Genomic DNA, 16594 nt, shown 5'->3' with positions numbered 1-16594 from the left:
GAACAAGCAAGAAAAATGAGCAAAAATCAAGATAAATAATCAATTGTAAAATCACATTTAGATCCAAACACAGGGAAGCAGGATGTGTGTTGCAGTCCTTCCCAAAATATGTCTGGTTTTGAGCTAGAATCTTCTTGCCCAACACGTTTGAACAATTCATGGAGACCTACACCCAAAGTTTTGCTCCATGTCCCCTCTGACTGCGTCTCTGCCAGCTGCCCAAGTTCCCAGCTGTCACTGGGCCACGCAGCCAGCTGAAATGTGGCCACAGACCTGCCTGGTGAGGGAGAACTGTCGAGCAGTTGGGTGGATGTCCACCCAAGACCATTCATTGGCCAGTGCAGTGGGACAGGGAAGGGATGCCTGTTGGTACTCTTAGGATTGACTATGCCTGACATTACTGTACCCAGCTTCTTGCCATTATTCATGGAGCACAGCTCACAAACCTGAGCTCAATGACTACACCTCATATAAAACCAGAGGGCTGGTTAGGTACCAAAATCCAGGATTCACAGCTGAGAGCCAGGCACACCCACAGGAGATGCCAGAGAGAAGTGGCCATCTCCCAGGCTTAGTCACCTGCCGGTAGTCCTGAGTGTGCCCACATGCATGCCCTGGATTCACTGTGAACCTCCATACCAGAGCCAGATACCTCTGTGAGTGCAGGCATCCAGCAGGTTTCATTCCTCTGAAATACGGCCAGTGCTAGTGCTAGCACTCTATGCTGTGTCACGGCTGAGTAGTTAGAGCTTGAGGAAAAGGTCTGAGTCCGGTGCCCTCTTTAGACCAAAGGAGCTCAAATCTACACTTCTCCTAAGAGTTTCTGAACCAATGCAACCTACTGGGCATCCTCGGCTTCCTCCCCTGATGTTAGACCTCATTATAGTGGAGAGAGTGAGACACAGAGCATGTGGGAGCAGCTTCTGTCACCCAAAGATGACAGCAGTCCACATGGAGGAGAGCTGTGACCTGTTCCTTACTCTCAGGGTTGCTTCTGCTTTTACCCAGTTACTGTTCAGTGTGAAATATAATAATTAAGTTCAAAATAAGAGTCTCTCATACAATAATCCTAAGTCAAATAAGTAATAAGTCAGAGGCCAGGGACTGGAACCAAAACCCACTGTCATCTATGGTCTTGATGCTGTGAATTCAGTACATTTCCCACTAGGAGACTTTGCCTTCAAAATGGGTCATTTTTTAAGGGTGTTATCTGAAGAAAGCCTGAAATGCTAAAGCAAGATTTCATCACTTCTTTGCAAGTTACTTTTTTTTCACATTTTTCAGTGTATGCGAGCAGTGTAGTTTTCTTTCTTAGGTAGTTTGTGGTGTACAAAATCTATCTTCCAGGAACAACCCCCTATTAAATAGAAAAATAAAAGCAGCATTACTGCATCCTGGAAATAAACTGCTTATGCTGTTAAATATTGGAGCTAGAGAGGTAGCTGAGTTAAAGCTCTCAAGATAAATTGAACCAAATCTCTTAAAAATACAGGTCCTTTCATTAGTGGGCATTACAACTGAATTCTCTCTACTTTTCCAGCTGGTTCTAATGACTTTGCTGGATATTTTTTCACACATTCAGGCCCAAGCTCTACCCCTGGGGTCTCTAAATCAAGCTATCTAGGGAGACAGCATGCCACTTACTCCTCCAGTAACTGCACCAAAGTGGTTAATATGTATACATATTTTGGTTTCCTTGCTGTATAACAGAGTGCTTTTGAAGGCAAGAAAGCTCAGCAATTTAAGTGTTTTACATTTTGAGGACAAGCTGTTTCTGTCAGCACTGTTTTATTTACAGCTCTGTTTCACTGGCTATATGCAAAACCTACTTCAAGACTGATATACATATAAAGAGGTCATGTTTATGAAGCCAGAAGATAGCTAAGCTCTGTGGTTTATGTACTTTGGCAGCTGTGAAGCAGTGGTGAAGTTCGAAATAGGAAAGATGTACACAAAAAGACTAAATTTTAATAAGCCAAATAAATCCTGAGTTTTGGGAATCCAGTTCTGCTGCTGCTGAGCTATTAATGTACCTGTCACAGATATTGCTTGAACTTTTTCTTTTTTGCCTTATTTTAATCTTACTACTTTAGTAGCAAATGGGCAATAAAAGGCAAACAGGAAAGTCTGAGCTTTTTTCTTACAGAAGGAAAAAATTAAATGCTAAAATGCCAGCAAAATTCTAAGACTGAGACCAGAAGACCGTGCAACAAAGTATCCACCCATCTCTAATGGCTGGAAATGGCAGCCTGGGACACCATGCTGCAGGAGTGCATGTGGGGTTATTGTGTGACCTTGTGTAAGAAAGGTAAATACTGTCTCGGTGTACATATAAATACATCCGTGACATGGTATTCTGTGCTTGCATACTGTCCTGGTAGGCCCAATGTACCTGATCTGTTCTACCTGTAAGAGGTGTGAGTGCAGCATGTGTGACACAGTCACTGCCCAGCTGTGGTCCTTGCCCTGCGGCTGAGGCATTGCGGAGGGTGGAGTTAAAGGTGGGGCTTGTCCCCACTCCCTGCGCCGGTGGGACGAGCACGCAGCGGTGCCGGCTGGAGGCGTACCGGCCCCGCACAGGCAGCTCTTTCTCCCGCTCCTCGATCCCGCCCCGAAACCTGTGATTGCGTCTTATGCAGGATGGGAAACCTGTCCTCGAGACATTCGTAAGAGTTTCCCGGTTGATTCCCGTGCTGGGACAGGACGGCGTGAGCGGCCCGAGCTGTGGTGGCAGATGCCACACGCGTGTGCCGGCCCGTGGGCAGTCGCCCTGAGTGCCTCTGCCCGGGCCGCACGGCTCGGCGCAGGCAGCGCGGCAGCTGGCACGGGCTCCCTTGTCCTCCCTCCGTGCCAGCCGAGCTCAGTGACTGTCGCGACGCTGCCAGGGCAGCAAGGAGGCGAAAGGCAGCACAGAGCGTGATGCTGCCTGCAGAGCGCTCTCAGCTCGGTGCCACAGCCCATCGGGCGCTGAAGTGCAGGGACAGCACTGGGCTCTGCAGGATTTCACTCTTGCTTCTCAGGAGCAACCCTGGAAAATGTGACGGTGCTTCGCTGGCCATCCTTGTGCTGTTCCTCCCATTGCACAAAGCAGTGCAGAGCTCTGCTCCCGTGGCGTGGGCGTGCTGCTGCTCGCAGCCCGCTGCCAGGCGGGGCGAGGCCGGAGGACGGGGCTCCCGAGCCTGGACACCGGGCTGGCTCCGTGGGCTGGGACACTGACGGCTGCAGCGTGGAAGAATATGGATGAGTGAACTCCAAATGACATACTGCTGACGCTGGTGACTCAACGTATAGCATCTTTTTCAGGAAGGGGTTAGTAAGACAGTCCTTTTAAAAGGAAGGTCTCTATTGGAGAGTGTTATGGCCAGTTAGGACATAACAAGTGTTATGGCCAGTTAGGACAAAGGAATGCGGGGTTGAGAAATGTCAGTCTCTTTCATAGTAAACACTAAATTAATGGGCTGTTCTGGGTCTAACGTGTGAGCTTTTGTCATTACATAGTCACAGTGATAAAAATAGTCAACAGGTGTCCTTAGGGAGCTGTCAGACTGGAGAATGGCGTTAGGAGAATGAGAAGCCGTGTTCAGCTCCTGCCTGCACTGCTGCTAGACAAGGAGTTTCATGTTTTGTTTAGATATTTGTAAGACAGAAGTCACGCCTACCCAGGAGAATGTGTTGCAATGGATAGTTTATGGATAGATGCCATGTTATTTTGCTCAGAGATCTCTACCAAATTGGAGAAGATGTTTTTTAAAGTTTCCTAATAACATTGCTGTCAAGCTCTGCTACACACAATACTGGCTTGAACATCACTTATACACTTAGAACCATTACTAGCAGTGACCCCTTTAACTTATAAAATGTTCTCAAAGATCCTATAAATAGCTACATGCCTAATTTTAAACATAAGTAGTCTCCTGTGCTAAGTGTTAAGCTTGCGTGTAGCTGTTATTAGAACTGGGGCCAGGAAGGTTAGTTCATGCTTTGAGGACACAGTTCCACATCTCAGATGCAGTTCAGTCTTTCAGAAAGTTCTGCTGATGGTGTGGTTGTGTTTTGAGGCTCCGCTGGCTCTTACCAGCAGTGCTCAGCTCTGCAGCTCTTGGTGCTCCAAGCCAGGCAGGTCAGGAAGAGGCAATTGTTAAGCCTTGCTGCTCTGCAATGCTTTCGATAGTGAGATCTGATTATGATGTGATCTACTTACCCAGAGATGATTGGCTAGGGCTCCTGCTCTCTGCGCCACAGCCAGGACTTGCCTTGGGAAAGCTGCTGGTGTCTTGCAAGCAAAGGAATGTTTTGGGGACCCGAACACCAGAGGTATGACATCTGTGTGACATGTTTACCTGTTTGGGTCTTGTTTAGAAAAGTAGTTTTGGGTGTAGTGTGATTCCAAGAGATGATTTGGAGTGTACATTAGTCTTGTAGATGGGGATGTTTTTTTATCAGGAAAACTCTGTTGCATCTTCGAACATCATGTCCCATTATCATTTTGCTTCCCGAGGGAGAGGGTCACTCACATTTACATCTGTAAACATGATATAAATACTCTGCAAAACCAAGTGGCTTTGCTGCTTTCCTTCCCTCCCCTTGCAAATTTGCATGCAGCTCTGATCTGGTTATGGCTGTGGTGGCTTGGGTCTGGCTATCAGGGGTGTTGTACGGGGTATGGAGCTGGTTAGAGTGCTAGAGCTGGGTCCCTGGGATCCCCTTTTGAGGAGCTAAGCTTTGTATCTGAGCACTGTGATACTGGGCTGAGGAATATCCTGGGATGGGCTGATGCAGAGGCACAGAGAAATGGGGGCTGGTCTCAGACATCATGAAGTAGGGAAAACATTGGGTTAAATCAAATCACACCTTATCCTAGGGCCAGTTGCTAAGTGTTGCCAGATGGTAAGAATGGTTGCTGGATCAGCCTCTTTAAGGCTCTGAAGCCAGGCTCTGACAAAGCCTTTTCCCAGTCTTCAGGTATTCGGGGTGCAAGATGCGCCCTTCACCATCAGCTCTGTGAAGAATATAAGAGAGATTGAGGACTAGAAGGTCTATCTGCCACAGTGGGGATGATGGTAGCTGCAGCTGCATCTCCTCTGTGTGGAAAAAATAGCAAAAATAGCAAGTTTGCAGCTGCTGGCTGGGGATGTCTGTCTATGGGAGAGCATCCAGAAATTCCCAGGTGAGACATGCTCCCCCTGGTCAGCTGCTTAAAGGACGTTGGAGAGTTATTTCCATCCCTTCAGCCAAGGTCACCATTCATTACTGTGGCTCTACAGCATGAGACCTGGGTAAGGCTTAGGACATTTGCTGTTGGAGTGACAGATGGGAAAAAAATTACAGCTTTGGTGTGTTTTTTTTCCAGGCAATAAGACTTTATTAGTACATCTATCTACTATTGACCTTAGCAAAATGAGAGCAGTTTTCCTTGTATGTGCCAGAGCTTGTGAAATAAAAGCTGTGATCCATACAAAATCAGTAATCAGACAGGTGACTTGGTACCTGAGAAGCACTTGAGACCTACATGTGATTATTGGATTATTTTAAGGTTATTAGAACTGCCTCACTATGCTTCTGCACCACATGAAAACCTGCATATGTGTGTACATGCATATATAGATATACCATTAGCCTGAACAAGTTCATACCTCAATGCATGCACATTTATGTCATCTCAGAAAACAAAACAGAAGCAGTGAGCAGTGTTTCTGTATGGTTTAAAGCATGAGAAATATCCAGTTACAATGGTGTGTTCGCAACCACCGTGCTCCTGAAGGAGCTGTTTAAGCAGCCTCATTCATGTATTGATGGCTGTGAGAGAGCCAACAGGTTGTCACAACAAGTGTTCCTGTCTGAGACCTAAAATGGCTTCTGTAGTGTGAGGGTTTTGTGTCCAAATGGTTTTTTTCTGCTCTTGTTGAAGTGCCAGTTCTGAAGAAATGTTGAAAATCTGGAACAAATCCAGCTCTTGTCCTCAGGGATGTTTGAAAATCCAAGCAACTTCTGAAATTCACCCAGAACAGACAAAGGAAGGATGCTTGTGATTCACTGTTATTTTGAAAACAATCTTTGAGTTAAAATTTCCGTAATGTTTTCACTCTTTCCTTTTCCTTTCCAGGCAGTGAAGCCGATTTTAGCTCTTCAAGCAGCACGGGCAGTATTTCAGCACCTGAAGTCCATATGTCGGCTGCTGGAAGCAAGAGATCTTCTTTTTCTCGCAAGTAAGCAAAGCAATTTTTCCTGAATATTGCTAGTGCAAAGATAGGCTACTGTGTAAGGTCTTGCATTTTAAAACAATCGGGTTAACACAAGACTTTGGGTAGCACACTGGTGAGAACTGCAATGTAAGAAAGAAAAGAAATGCTGTATTCAACGCACAAAAATTGCCAGTATGCCAGATCAGCCAATTCATGGGGCTTTTTGTTTATTTATGGCAAGTATGGGAGATAAAAACAGGTAAGGCAGAAAAAGCATTGGCTGGAGTGGAGAGAGCTGGGTGTATGTTAGTTAACAGCAGTATTTCTAACCAGTTAAACCTTTTGGTCTTAACACTGTTTTATTTCTCTCATAAATTGTCAGCTTGGCTTACACCTTTCCAGATCATGATCTTATTTTTGGTGGAAGAAGTAGACAATACTGCCTTTGATGTTGGATTTTTTTTTTCTGAAATACCCTTGCCCAACCTTCCATGTAACTACAGCTAAATGCAGTTTTAAAAAAAAATCATATCACAGTCATCTGTCTAAATGAACTTTTAATGGAAGATTTCTGTAAGATTTCTCCCTGTCATATGTAAATGCAAATTCAGACAGCTTGCGAATACAGGGGCATTGGGATGGAGCAGCGCACATTGCGTTCTGCCCACGCAATCCCTGCTGGTTACATTTTGTGGAGCAGGAGGAAGGAGTTCAAATTGACAGGACTGGTTTCCTGCCCTTTGTGGAAGAGCTGGCAGGCAGGCTGGGACCGGCAGCAGGATACCCGTGTGCTTGAGTCACACAGGCGTCTGGAAGGTCGCGATGTGCCCCAGCACACAGTGATCATCAGTGAGGCTTTCAGAGTGCTTTCCTATCTGTATCATGAGACTGTTAGGAAAATAAGCACTACTTAAGTTCCCTCTAGATTACATCCAGCAAATCACTGGCTGCGAGAAAAAATGGTATTAAGTATAATATGAAGCCCTAAAATCACCTTACTTTCAGTAAGATTCTGTATCATTTCATGTACTACTGTGCCTTTTAATATAACTTTAAACTAGAGCATACTGACATACTTCGTTGGACAGAAGTCCTCTGTAATAAGGCTTCTTCAGATGCACTGCTATGTTAAGCACAGTCTGTGGAAGTTCTGCTGCACACCAGAGTTGATGATACACTGTACAAAGTGGAAAGAGATATCTCCTTTGCAGTATTTTTTAACTGCTCTTTTAACTGCTTGACTTTACTCGCTGTGAAACACTTCAGTGTTGTCACAAACCACAGTCCTGTACTTCATTGTAAAATAATTATAAAATCACCCAAACCGCAGCAGTGTGATGAAGGTTCACAGCAGCCACTCAACCATCTGTTCCTTATAAACTGTTCCATTTGCAGAGAAGGGAAAAAACCAAGTGAAACAATTTAAAGAAGAGATGTTGCTTCATAGTTCTGTGGTATTTGAATTTTTATATTCAAGCCTTCTTTTTTGCTGGCTGAGTTTGCCTTTTTCTGATTTTTTTTGGGGGGGTGGGGGGTATTTTTTGTTTGTTTGTTTTTTTAAACATGTCCTTTCATTACCATTTAGAAGAACAACTTCCATGGGAGAATGAAGGTAGCAGAGTAGTGGTGCAGGATGACAAACCAAGTGAGCAGGAGAGGGACACACCCAGAGAAGCTGTCCTCAGAGCACTCCAGCCCTTGGGCAGCTGTCAGGCAGGGAGGATACCAATTGCTTTCAAGCACACACGGTTGACAGTTTCTTTAATAAAGAATGGGAAAAGAAAGGTAGATATGTATGAGAAAAACTGGAAGAAAAAAAGAAAAGACTGTGCTTTCCTTTGTCTCTTTTATTACTATTTCAGCCTGCTCCCCATGGGATTCAAACTATATCTAAGTGAATGAATAGCTGACCATGACAGATGAAGCACCCAGTATGCCAAAGGCAGAAAAGAACAGTGGCCCAAACAACATCTGTTTTCACTGCACACTGTGATCCCTCAGTCTGCTTGCCGAGGAGCATGAAAGCAGTCTTACAGCAGCCCTCCATGCACAGGCACCGCTCTGCAGGCCTGGCCAGGGAAAGCTGGAGTGTGGTTCTTTTGGCGTTAGTCCAGACCGCAGGCCTCTCATTACTTAACGGAGTCAAAGATTCAGGGAACGTGGATGATCTGATGGAGTCACTGGGAACTGTGCTGTCCATGGAGAAATACAAAATGGCTGAGATGCCCTTAGATCATGTAATTCAGACTGAGAGCCCCCTGTCAGTGAAAGAACATGCAGTGGCTGATCATGTCAGAACTTTATTTCTTTCCAGCCACTCACAGTTATCTCTGGTTTTTTTATTGTTTAGAGAACTTCATGTGTAAAATAAGACACATAATGGGTTGTGTGATGAGAATAATGCTTTCACCATTTTGGTTCTTCTCCAGTCGTGGCCCTTATGGTCGGAATAATGGATCCTTATCCTACAAGTCTGGAGCCAGTCCACCTGCTTCCCATGGAAAGGAAACTTTGTCAACACTGTGCAAAAACCATCTGAGTCCTGCTAACATCCATCAGAGTTACAGGGCTTCTTCAGCCAGCAGCAGCAACTCAGGCTCATACAAAGGAAGTGACAGCAGTCCAGTGATGAGGCAAGTCTGTGTTTCAGCCTGCCAGTGTTGGGTACATTGATACACTCTCTGCACAGTAGTGTGGGATCAGCAGGTCATGTTGCTCCTCACCATAGCTGTGATGCGTTGTATAGGTGGCTTGACAGTCAACAAGGTGCTCCATACCATGTAAAAGCTTTATTGTTTCAGCACTGTAAAATTCAAGTTTACTTTAAGTCAAAGCCATTGGCAGGTGGTTTTCACTCCAAGACAGGCTACTTCATGCATTCTCATGCCATCAGTTCTCATGAGGATTTGCTGGTTCATTTGTTGTGGGGTTCTTTTCACTTTGAAGAGAGTAGGGTGGGGTAGTGTAGGAAGCATGATACACTTGGGTGAAAATTCACCCCGCCTACCCTTAGGCGCCTCCCTAAGGAGTGCAGTTTCCTGTACAGGAAAGAGCACGGATACCTGCCAGAGCATGTGACACGTTGCAGAGAAGAAATAGCCACCATGCTGCTGCTGTTGCCCTCTGTCCCAGACAGCTTAACAGCCAAGCATGAAAGAAACACGCCCAAAGCTAGACAGGGTGAGTGTAGATTTCAGTGTGCTCAGCTTTATAACTGCTGTGTGGAGCTGTACTCAGTCCTTGTGCTGCCTCACCTGGCTGTGTCTGTAGATGGGTGCCCTTGCCCTGCCTGCTCTTGGGTACACCAGCCATTTGGGGTGAGGGGATGGCTAATTATTTTAAAGTTAAAAGCCTCATTTGATGTAATGACACTGAAGCTAAGTACAGTAAATAGTAAATTTTGCACTATAGCTACAAATCAACTGTTTCCTCAAGTACTTTGATTTGCTAGGGGGTGTAACTTATGTGGACACCACGGAACCCCAGATGAGTCAAGCTTTGCATTTATCAGTCAGTGGGATGTTTTTCATTCTGCCAGGACTTAATAACTGTAACAGTGATGTTACGTGATGGTTTGTCTTGGTTTTTTTCAGGCGATCAGGGAGATACAATTCTTGTGGTGACAATCACAGCATTAAGCCACAAAATCCAGAGCAGTACTTGACTCCTCTGCAGCAGAAAGAAGTGGCAGTACGGCATTTGAAAACCAAGCTGAAGGAATCTGAGAGCAAACTTAAAGAAAGGTAAACTTCACTTCAGAAATCAGTCAGAAAAATTTATTTGGGAACGTTTAGGGCTGGAAATGCTGAATGTTTTTACTCATTTCTTGATCAGTAAAGTTTCCATTAAGAAATTTGAAATATGATCAGTCCGATTAGGTTGTTTTCAGTATTTCAGGTTTCAGAGTATACTAAGAGGATGCAAAACAAGGACTTTATTTATATGTCTCTTTTTCCTTTTTGGAACTTTCACAATAGAATACTTTAAAAGGACAACTTTTTATGAATCTGATTTAGATTGAGACCTTTTATACATAGAACAATTTCTACCTGCCAGCATGTGTTACCTTAGTGTCCTGTTCTACGTCTCTCAGTGAAGTAGGATTGCAAATGTCCCCCTTCTCCCCCGTGAAAGAAAAGTTCATACCCAAACCACTGTGCCTATTTGTGTTTTTGTTGCTTATATACTGATTTTTTCACAATAGCCCTTTGTATGGATGCTGAGCAAAGAAGTGACAATGTGCATTACACAGCAACAGATGTCATCTCTTTTACTAAAACTGCATGTTGAGAGCTGGCTGTCCAGCACAGACAACCCAAGGGGGCACAAAGGGCTGTTTGAATGGAGCCCAAGGCAGAGTTTCATGCTCTGCCTCTGCATCTGCTAGGGCTGGAACTGACATAGGAGTCCCCTCTCCCCACTTGCTCCACATGTGCCTGCAGCAGCCTCTGGCTCCCTGCTGCGAAGAGTTCGCTGAGCCATGTGCCTGCAGACCTGAGCTCCCTGGCTGTCTGAGGCCACCATTGGCTCTGGCTGTACGTGACAAGCTGCTGGCAGGCACTGGGGATGCATCCAGGCAGCTGTTTCCCATTTCCTCCAGGGCAAGGCAGTAGGGGAGATTTTAAGCACTGCACTGGTTAGGCCTGACCTAAAGGTCACCACTTGTGCCTCAAATTGTCCAGGATCATGGCACAGCCCACAAGGCTGCTGGTTTTGTGGGGAGGTCGGTGACTCCCATTAGCAATCAGCTGGCATGTCTTGGCTCTCTCAGAGGTGGCCGCAAATGGCACCTGGAGAAATTTGCTTCCTTCTTGGAGCATCTCAGCAGCAGAGCCATCACGGTGGGGCCTCACGTTGACTTTAACTGAGCAGTCAGCAGAAGTGTTACAACATTTTTATTTTGCTACAGGGAAACAGAAATAGAAGAGCTTAAAGCTCAGCTGGGACGGATGAGGGAAGACTGGATTGAAGAAGAGTGCAATCGTGTGGAGGCAGAGCTGGCCTTAAAGGAAGCAAGAAGCGAAATTAAACAACTCAAGCAGGTTATTGAAAGTATGAAAAACAGCTTGGCTGAGAAAGACAAAAAAATTCAGAAATATTTCATAGACATAAACATTCAAAACAAGAAACTGGAATCCTTGCTGCAGAGCATGGAGATGGCTCAGAGCCACTCTGTGAGGGATGAGCAGTGCCTGGAATACACGAGCGATTCAAAGGGGAAGCTGTTAGCATTGTGTGCCACCATGCCAGACAGCCCCATCCCAGAGGACCAAGGTCTGGAGGAGGTGGCTGACAGTGAGCTGCTTCTTAGTGAGGACAGAGCTAACGGGACTGACTCACCTGGAGAGAGTTTGACCACCACAACCTCTGAGTTGAGTGATCCAGCTCCCTTCAGTGCTGCTGTAAATAGAGAGATGCTTGAAATCATTCTGGATGGAAAACTAACTTATTGCCAGGAGGAAGAGAAAAGCAACAACATGACAGCAGAACAGGCCATCCAGACTGACGTGGTGCCATATAGCTTAGATGTGGAGCAACTCATTCAAAACATCTTCAGGGCTCAAGACACCTGTCCTCTAAGCCCACCTTCTTCTTTGAAGGAATTGAGTGAATTTTCTCTTGGAAGCTTCAGTGATTCTGGTATCATAGTGGACTTAACTCCAAGTGATCCTAATTCTGCCATCCTTTTGTCTCCTATGGAGTCTCCATGCAGGAGGGTGGAGCACAGCATTAATGAAAACCGTTTCATGAAAGAACTTGATTTTACAGAAACTCATGATGATGAAGCCTTTGAGTATGTCAATACAGGAATAAAGAGGAGATACTGGAGCAGCAGTCTCCTCGGGGATCTTCTGGCTGTAGCAGCCCCTGTTGTACCAACTATTGTGTGGGCTTTGAGTACTCAGAGAGGAGGAACAGATCCTATTTACAATATTGGAGCATTGCTTCGTGGTTGCTGCCTGGTGGCCCTGCACTCCTTACGCCGGACACCCTTCAATATCAAAACCTAAAGTCTACTCTGCCCCTGGGCACCAACTGGCTGAGGTAGAGAGAAAGAGGGATGAGGTAGATCATAAAAGGTTAATGTATATTCTGGCAGAGTCCATCATTTGCTTTTGACTATTTGATTTGCACTATAAATCAGTTCAAAAACATGTTCCTTGTTTAAAAAAAAAAAAAGCTGAACCTTGTACTTCCACAAGATGTTTTTAACTGGTGTTTTTAACAGTACTGCTGCTTACAGAAATAGCCCTCCTGCTTGCAGGCACCATGTCCCTCCCCTGGGCTGGTGACTTTCTGGTCCCAGTGCATCTGCACAGTGAACATGACCAGGGAAATCAGGAATTTGAGCCTAGAGCTCTTGCACGTTCCACTGCTGAGCTAGGATTAAGCTCAGTCACTCTCCCTGGATGGTTCACTGAGCAAATGTACAGCACTTTGCACTCGCTCAAGGATAGTGCAAGATGCATGAGGGAACAAATGGCCGGAGAAAGGTGGGGTATTTCTCTGGGCAGCACTAACCTTCCCTTAGGGTATCACACCTGTGCTCCAGAAAGCATGCTAGCGCTTTCCATTTGTTGTCCCAAGTGTCAATTCAATTTAGAGGTAAAACCCATATTCCCCAGGCAGCTTCCAGCACATCGTTTGTGCCTGTCTTGTGTAGTGCTCTTCTCAATTGTGCAATTGCTTGAGCATTTCACTGGTCTTGTGCATTTACAGGGACTGTAACCAAAAATGTACATTGTTGGAAGTCTTAACACTTGTTACAATGATAAGTATAGGCGTGGATACACTTTGGCTCTTAATGTTGTTTTAAAGTCTTTATGTATTGGAACCCGATAGTCTTTTGAGCCCTTTGAAATACTATGTATAAATGTATTGTGTTTTAACTTATTGTTTATTTAATTGCTTTATTGTAAATGACCTTTATAATCACAAGTTCAGTAAAGCATGATAGAAACGTCAAACGTGTAAGTGTTTTACTGTAGAAAAGTATAAAAAAATACCCCATCCCAGCTGAGCTGTCGGGTACAGGCCGAGCTAGGGAAGGTGCTGTATTGGGTACTGTTCCAGGAGAACAGAATTAGACAGAAAACCTGAAAACAGCTCCAAGTGCAAGCAGTCACCAGGCTGATTACAGGCTCCAGCCAGGCTGCAGTTGCACACACAACCCACTCTGCTGCTTCACACTGCATTCACAGATGCTAGTGACCTAATCTTTGACCCAATGCAATAATCTGGAAACCTGTAACTCCTCAGTGCTGCAGTCCCAGGACAGTATCAGTCTTCCTGGCATTTAACAGAGGCCCAGAATGCTAATGGCTAATTTAAACCATCTGACAGTCCTGTGGTCTCAGTGTGCGTACACACTATGACCATCAAAACATGAATTCTCCACGTCCAAAATCTAAGATCTATGGGTCAATCAGAGGAGAGCAATGCTACCCAACAGGCAAAACAGTGGGGTTTATCTGGCTCCACCCAAGATTTCAACACCACCTCTGGCCATTTAAACCTCACTGGCCTCCTGTTTTCTTCTTCAGCAAAACAAGTGTAGTACTTCCCTGTGTGACCCAGAGCAGAAAGGATCCAGGGAAGCCTGATGGTGCCATGTATTGCTCTGCAGCTTTTGGGAAGGAAATTATGAGTAATCCACAAAGGAGGAGTATAATTGGCCATGTGTGGGGAGCATCTGCAACACTCAAGAGGGCGATACTGATGCTTACGGAGGTGACTTGCACACCTTTCATGTCCCTGTGACACCTGGGTGGTGAATTATTTTGTGTTCGCAGTAGAGAATCTAGAGGCTTCATTAAGCACTACATTAATGAAGAGAACTCTAACACATAATTTGAAGTAATATAGGTCCCATCTAACAGGGATGGACACGAGAGCATCGTGCTTGCTTTGCCATAATTTTGTCTTCCATGCTCTCCCACCTTCCTGGGTGCCTGCAGCCATCTGGCTTGCCTTGTGATACTGCTGCAATGCATATTGCTCAAAGATCACTTTCAAAAGCTTTTAAATTATAGGGACACTAGGGCCAAAATTACCAGTTGGAGGTATTATTAATGTAAATTTTACACAACCATGGAAGTTCATAACTCCTAAATATCTCTTCTCAGGACTGAAACACATTACAGAAAATTTTATTCCTACATCAAAATATGTCTGTGCAGGGCCAAGAGAGCAGTATTTTATACCTGGTGTTACCAACTTCATTACGACGTCAGATTTTTCTTTCACAGCCACTATTTTTTAAGTGATCTTTGCTTTGAGTGACAGTGAAATACACCATAATTTAGAGGAAAAAGTGAGTTTCAGTTCTAGATGCATTCATGGGTGACTGCGTGGGGGGTTTTTGCAGCAAGAGGCAACAAAGCAGCAAAAACTTACACTTAGTTTAAGATGCCAATAGGCCAATTTTATAACCATGTTTTGGGCAGGCTCCACTTAGCAGTAGTGTTTTTAAATGTGCTGTTACAGATGCTAACACCAGAATAATGTCAAAGGTTCTTTCTGCCCTTAAGATTCTTCAGTCTGCTCAGCTCTCCAAGGCATTTAGCTATGCTTAGCGAGAGGTGACAGCGTTCCCATCACGTTCCTGATAAAAGTCCATGCTCTGATCTCTGTCCAAAATTCAGTGTGCTTCTAAGCTTCCACCTTTCCTCCTTCATCCTGCAAGGACATAGCTCAAGGTGCCCTTTGTTAAAACACACCTGAAGTACCATAATGCACCAGTCTCAGACTTTGGTCTTTGTCCCACGATCCAAAGAGGATATGCCAGTTGCTGCTCCAAACAGACAAACTTATTTTTTTCCCTCTAATGTTACACTTTAGTCTTATTTATGCCTCACCTGAATCCCGCTGGTGCTATACAGAACTAGGGGAGGACCATCAGCCTCCAAACAGTTAAATAAAAACTCCCATCCTTTTTTTCTGAGTTCAGAAAATGCTCATACCCACACCCATACCCCACTGGAAAGTCTCACCTCAAAACATGCCGGTGAGGAAGGCATGCAGCTCATATACTATGGGTAAAATAGCGGACGCTTGAATTCGAGCTTATGGTATAGGAACTTAGTCAGGTCCTTCCTGGGCTGAAGGGATGGATGTTCATAATCCCATTACACATTTTCTTTCCAACCCAGGAACAGAAAAAGCCTTTCTTTAATATTCAGCTTAAGAGGTATCCAACATGCCCTGCTGCTGAAGATGCTGAGGCTCAGGCACTGCCCCCTTCCCACCAGAGATTCATCTCTATCCTTCACAGAATCACAGAATGCATCAGGTTGGAAGGGACCACAGTGGGTCACCTGGTCCAAACTCCCTGCTCAAGCAGGGTCATCCCAGAGCACATGGCACAGGATTGCATCCAGGCAGCTCTTTAATATCTCTAGGGAGGGATACTCCACAACCTCTCTGGGCAATCTGTTCCAGTGCACACTCATCTGCACAGTGAAGAAGTCCTTCCTCATGTTGAGGTGGAACTTTCTGTGCATCAATTTCTCCCTGTTGCCTCTTGTCACCCTTGCTTATGTCCTCTCACAAGGCTGTTCCTAACTTCTAGTTACACATTTCTCCTTCCTTTCTCTGCAAATCAACTCTCTCTCCTAAATCCCAAACTTCAGAAACATGTTCAGCACTGTTTCACGTATGTCCTATATAGAAAGTGAGTATTTTGCTCCAAATCCCTTCAGACAAATCAACGCAGGACCTGGCAAGCATGAACAACTACAGCACAGTCAAGGAAAGGATGATTTTTCCATCATCCTGGCAGGTCAATCCTCCACAGTCAAGACTATCAGTGAAGGCAATCAAGTCCAGCTTTCAGCCAAGAAAAAAAAAAAAAGCATAAGGCGAACATCAAAATATGAAAGAGAAAAGGAGGAGCATACGGCAGCAAGAAGGAAAGAGAACAAGTGCACACAGGGGTGTAAAGGATCCCTCAAGGAACTCAAACCAATTGAAAAGATAGTAACAGAGCAGCAGCCTCAGGAAGTTTAGCAAAAGTGTTTCCATATTTGTCAAGGATAAAAATCAAGATACAGGAAGGAGGAAAGAAGAGAGAGCACAGGAAAAAGATGAAGCTGATAACAATGCATAGGTTATCACCATTCAAGAGACTTCCTCCAAGAGCAGTGGCCTCCCTACTGGCACCATGTCAACACAGGGCAGAGATGGGAGGAATCTCTAGAGCAGCTGTGCTCAGGTTTGGCAGGTAGATGGAAGGAAGAATAGCAAAGCAGTACACAGCAGGAAGGAAAATAATGCAGGACTCTCATGCAGAAGGTGGCAGCACCCAAGGGTTTTTAAAATGGCAGAAGGCTCAAAAATCAATGTGCTTTCATGATATATTCAGGGGCTTTGTTTGCAACTTAGTAACTAGCCCACCTGTTGTTATTTTTAAT

At 44.9% G+C, this 16594-nt stretch overlaps 1 protein-coding gene across 3 annotated transcripts in view; it reads left to right on the top strand.

Moving 5' to 3' along the window:
• SYBU (syntabulin) overlaps positions 1 to 13150 on the top strand; it is a 40918-nt gene extending 27768 nt beyond the window's left edge. Inside the window, exons 1-5 of one of the 3 annotated variants that reach the window (XM_032131668.1) lie at positions 3992 to 4314; positions 6104 to 6206; positions 8612 to 8815; positions 9776 to 9925; positions 11092 to 13150. In XM_032131668.1, the coding sequence (XP_031987559.1) occupies positions 6166 to 6206; positions 8612 to 8815; positions 9776 to 9925; positions 11092 to 12193 (1497 nt within the window). In that variant the 5' untranslated portion in view covers positions 3992 to 4314; positions 6104 to 6165 and the 3' untranslated portion in view covers positions 12194 to 13150. Of the gene's footprint in view, positions 1 to 3991; positions 4315 to 6103; positions 6207 to 8611; positions 8816 to 9775; positions 9926 to 11091 lie in introns of those variants that run through there. The other 2 variants (XM_032131650.1, XM_032131659.1) reach the window with 2 other exon arrangements.
• The last annotated feature ends 3444 nt before the right edge of the window (positions 13151 to 16594 follow it).

The sequence above is a fragment of the Corvus moneduloides genome, chromosome 1 (genome assembly GCF_009650955.1).
Source record: "Corvus moneduloides isolate bCorMon1 chromosome 1, bCorMon1.pri, whole genome shotgun sequence".
In the NCBI taxonomy this organism is placed as follows: Eukaryota; Metazoa; Chordata; class Aves; order Passeriformes; family Corvidae; genus Corvus; species Corvus moneduloides.
The sequence above is the reverse complement of the archived record's forward strand: the minus strand, read 5'-3'. Positions and strand labels throughout refer to the sequence as shown.